The following is a 3,012-nucleotide window of genomic DNA, read 5'->3' as shown; positions in this document are numbered from 1 at the left end:
ATCAGGTGTCTATGAACACAGAAGTCATCCCAAAGTCCGCCATCACCCCTCCGTTTGGTACATACACCTTCAATTACTCCTGATATGGCCTTCATAATGTTGGGGACATGTTTCAACGTCTCTTGGATGGCATCATAGGTGACCTCCCCTTCTATGTATGTTATGTGGACGACATACTTGTGTTCTCCTCCTCAATAGTTGAACACCTCTGTCACCTGCGCATCGTGCTTGACCGCCTGCAACAAAACGGCCTTGTAGTCTGGTAGGACAAGTGAATCCTTAGTGCCAACGAAGTGTCGTTCTTAGGCACCGCATCACTCCTAGAGTCCATCCCCTCCCTGAGAAGGTAGCAGCTGTTCAGGACTTCCCCGCGCCCTCAACCGTCAAAGCTCTGCAGGAATTCTTGGGCATGATCAACCATTATCACCATTTTTTGCCAGCCATTGCCGCCACTCTTGCTCCCCTCTACGCCTCCCTCAAGGGCCCGCCAAAGGACCTGAAGTGGGGTCCCCTTCAAGAAGCAGCCTTCGGCAATGCAGAGAAGGCCCTAACAACCGCTGCGGCTCTCACTTTTTCTATCCCACATGCCCCTCTCCTTCTCTCCACCGATGCCAGTGACGTCGTTATTGGTGCAGTGCTTGAGCAGGGGGTCAACGACTCGCCCCACCCATTGACCTTCTTCAGCAGAAAACTCTCCAAAGCAGAATCGGGTTATTCTACCTTCGATCGCGAATTGACGGCGGTGCACTTGGCAGTCTGTCACTTTCGCCATTTCTTAGACGGTACGCACTCCGTCATTCGCACACACCGCATGCCTGTGGGCACGCCTTCACTTGACAGTGATGCCCGGTCCACCCGTCAACACCGACATCTCTCCGCCCTCAATGAATACAGTTGCACCCTTCAATATGTCCCTGCGAAAATGAATCCCATTGACGATGCCCTATCAAGAAATATGTTGGCTGTCGTTTAACTTGGATGGGATTAAAACGCCTTGGCTGAAGCCCAATGACAGGATCCAGATTATCAAGCATTTAGGACATCCTGCACGTCCCTCCATTTGGAAGAGTTCCCCCTTGAAGACTCCAACACCACCCTTCTTTGTGACGTCAGTACTGGTAAATCGCGACCTTGGATTCCTGCTCTCATGCGTCGGCAGGTGTTTGATTTCATTCACGGCCTTTCACATCCTTCGTGCCATTATACTGCACAGCTGCTGAAGACAAAGCTCATCTGGCACGGCATTTCCAAGGATGCTGAATATTGGGTTAGCGCCTGTGCTTCTTGCCCAACTTCCAAAGTACATCGACACATGGATTCAAGAGTGGGCACCTTGCCCCAACCTTAGCGTCGTTTCTCACATATTCACGTCGACGTTGTAGGCACCCTACCCACATCACAAGGACATCGTTACCTGTTTACCGTCATAGACCGTTTCGCTCGTTGGCCTGAAGCCATCCCCATGGAAACTGCAACGTCCATCTCATGTGCATCTGCCTTACTCTCAGGATGGATTGCAAGATTTGGTATCACTGAGCATATTACTTCTGACAAGTGTGTCACTTTCACCTCTCAATTGTGGAAATCATTACCGAATATCCAGGGCATCACCCTATATCAGACAACCGCCTACAACCCCGCTGCTAATGGATTGGATGAACGTTTTTATTGCACCCTCAAAGCAGCTTTGATGTCCTGCTGCAAGGATTCCAACTAGTTTACTCAGCTTCCCTGGGTCCTCCTGGGATTTAGGAGGACTCTTAGAGACGCCCTCGACGTCCCGGCAGCTGAATTGGTGTATGGCGGCCCGTTGGTCCTCCCTGCCAAATTCTTCCCTTCTCCAACCTCCGACGACGATCTCCAGCGTATACCTCACGTCGTGGGAAAATTTACTCCATGCTGCCAGAATTACAAGCCCCCAGCTAAGCATTACATATCGACAGACTTGCACTTTGCAATGCACATCTTCCTGCACAGCGACACTAGGAAGCTACCGCTAACGCCCCATTACCTTGTGATCCAACGCAGTCCGAAAGCATTCCTACTAAACATTCGGGGCAAAGAGGACTGGGTTTCTATTGACTGTCTCAAACATGCTTATATCCTGCCAGATGACCCGCCTTCAGTTCGCCTCTCTAGATCAGTAAGTAATTTTTTAGGGGGGGAGCCATGTACCATCCGTGTGTCACACGATCGTACATAGTAACGACAATTAATTTTGTGTATATATCATGCCTGCATCTTCGCTTTCCCCTCGCACTAAAAAGAACCTGAAATAACATGCATGTTTTTTTCACTGTTAACTGTTAACCGACGCGGTGTCGGATAGAACAGGAAATATCCTGTTGCATTGAGTTTTTGTATATAAAGGAGAGTTCTGTAATAAAGTTACTCAGTTGCTTTCATCCTGTCCTAGAGTCACAACCTTACATGTACCAACCGTGTGTCACACGATCGTACATAGTAACATTTAATTTAGAGTATATATTATGCTTGTATCTTCGCTCTCCCCTCGCAGTAAAAAATAACCTGAAATAACATGCATGTTTTCTTAGTGCGAGGGGGGAGCATAGATACAAGCATAATATATACACAAAATGAAATGTCGTTACTATTGTACGATAGTGTGACACACTGTTGGTACACTGCGTATGCAGTCATAAATAAAATCCCTCTTCCTTGAAACCCTGTCCCTCTCAAGTGTCCCCCTTCACACCCCCCCTCCTCCAACTACCATTTAGGTGACCATAGTCAATCCTTGATGAGATTCCCTGGTACCGAACAGAATTGTTGAATTTGTAGAATTAGATAAAGTGAAATCTAGAACGTTTTGTTAAACGTTGTATTATGCAAAAAAAGAGAAAAAGACAGTAACAAGATAACTGATGTTTGGTGCTTCAAGAAGAGCGAAGTTACCGAGAAGTTAGTTAAAATGGTATAGATGATTCATAAAAGAACAAGTACAAAAGTAATAACAGCTGCTGGAGCTATAGTAAACTTTAAAGTTTATGT

The 3,012-nt window shown here is 47.0% G+C and overlaps 1 protein-coding gene across 1 annotated transcript in view; it reads left to right on the top strand.

Annotated features, from left to right (window-relative positions):
• Positions 1 to 1,253: 1,253 nt before the first annotated feature.
• The window catches only part of LOC137626778 (uncharacterized), a 2,200-nt gene continuing 441 nt past the window's right edge, over positions 1,254 to 3,012 (top strand). Inside the window, exons 1-2 of the mRNA XM_068357773.1 lie at positions 1,254 to 1,324; positions 1,753 to 2,143. Coding sequence (XP_068213874.1) covers positions 1,254 to 1,324; positions 1,753 to 2,143 — 462 coding nt within the window. The remainder of the gene's footprint in view (positions 1,325 to 1,752; positions 2,144 to 3,012) is intronic.

This window comes from Palaemon carinicauda, chromosome 34 (assembly GCF_036898095.1).
Source record: "Palaemon carinicauda isolate YSFRI2023 chromosome 34, ASM3689809v2, whole genome shotgun sequence".
In the NCBI taxonomy this organism is placed as follows: domain Eukaryota; kingdom Metazoa; phylum Arthropoda; class Malacostraca; order Decapoda; family Palaemonidae; genus Palaemon; species Palaemon carinicauda.
The sequence above is the reverse complement of the archived record's forward strand: the minus strand, read 5'-3'. Positions and strand labels throughout refer to the sequence as shown.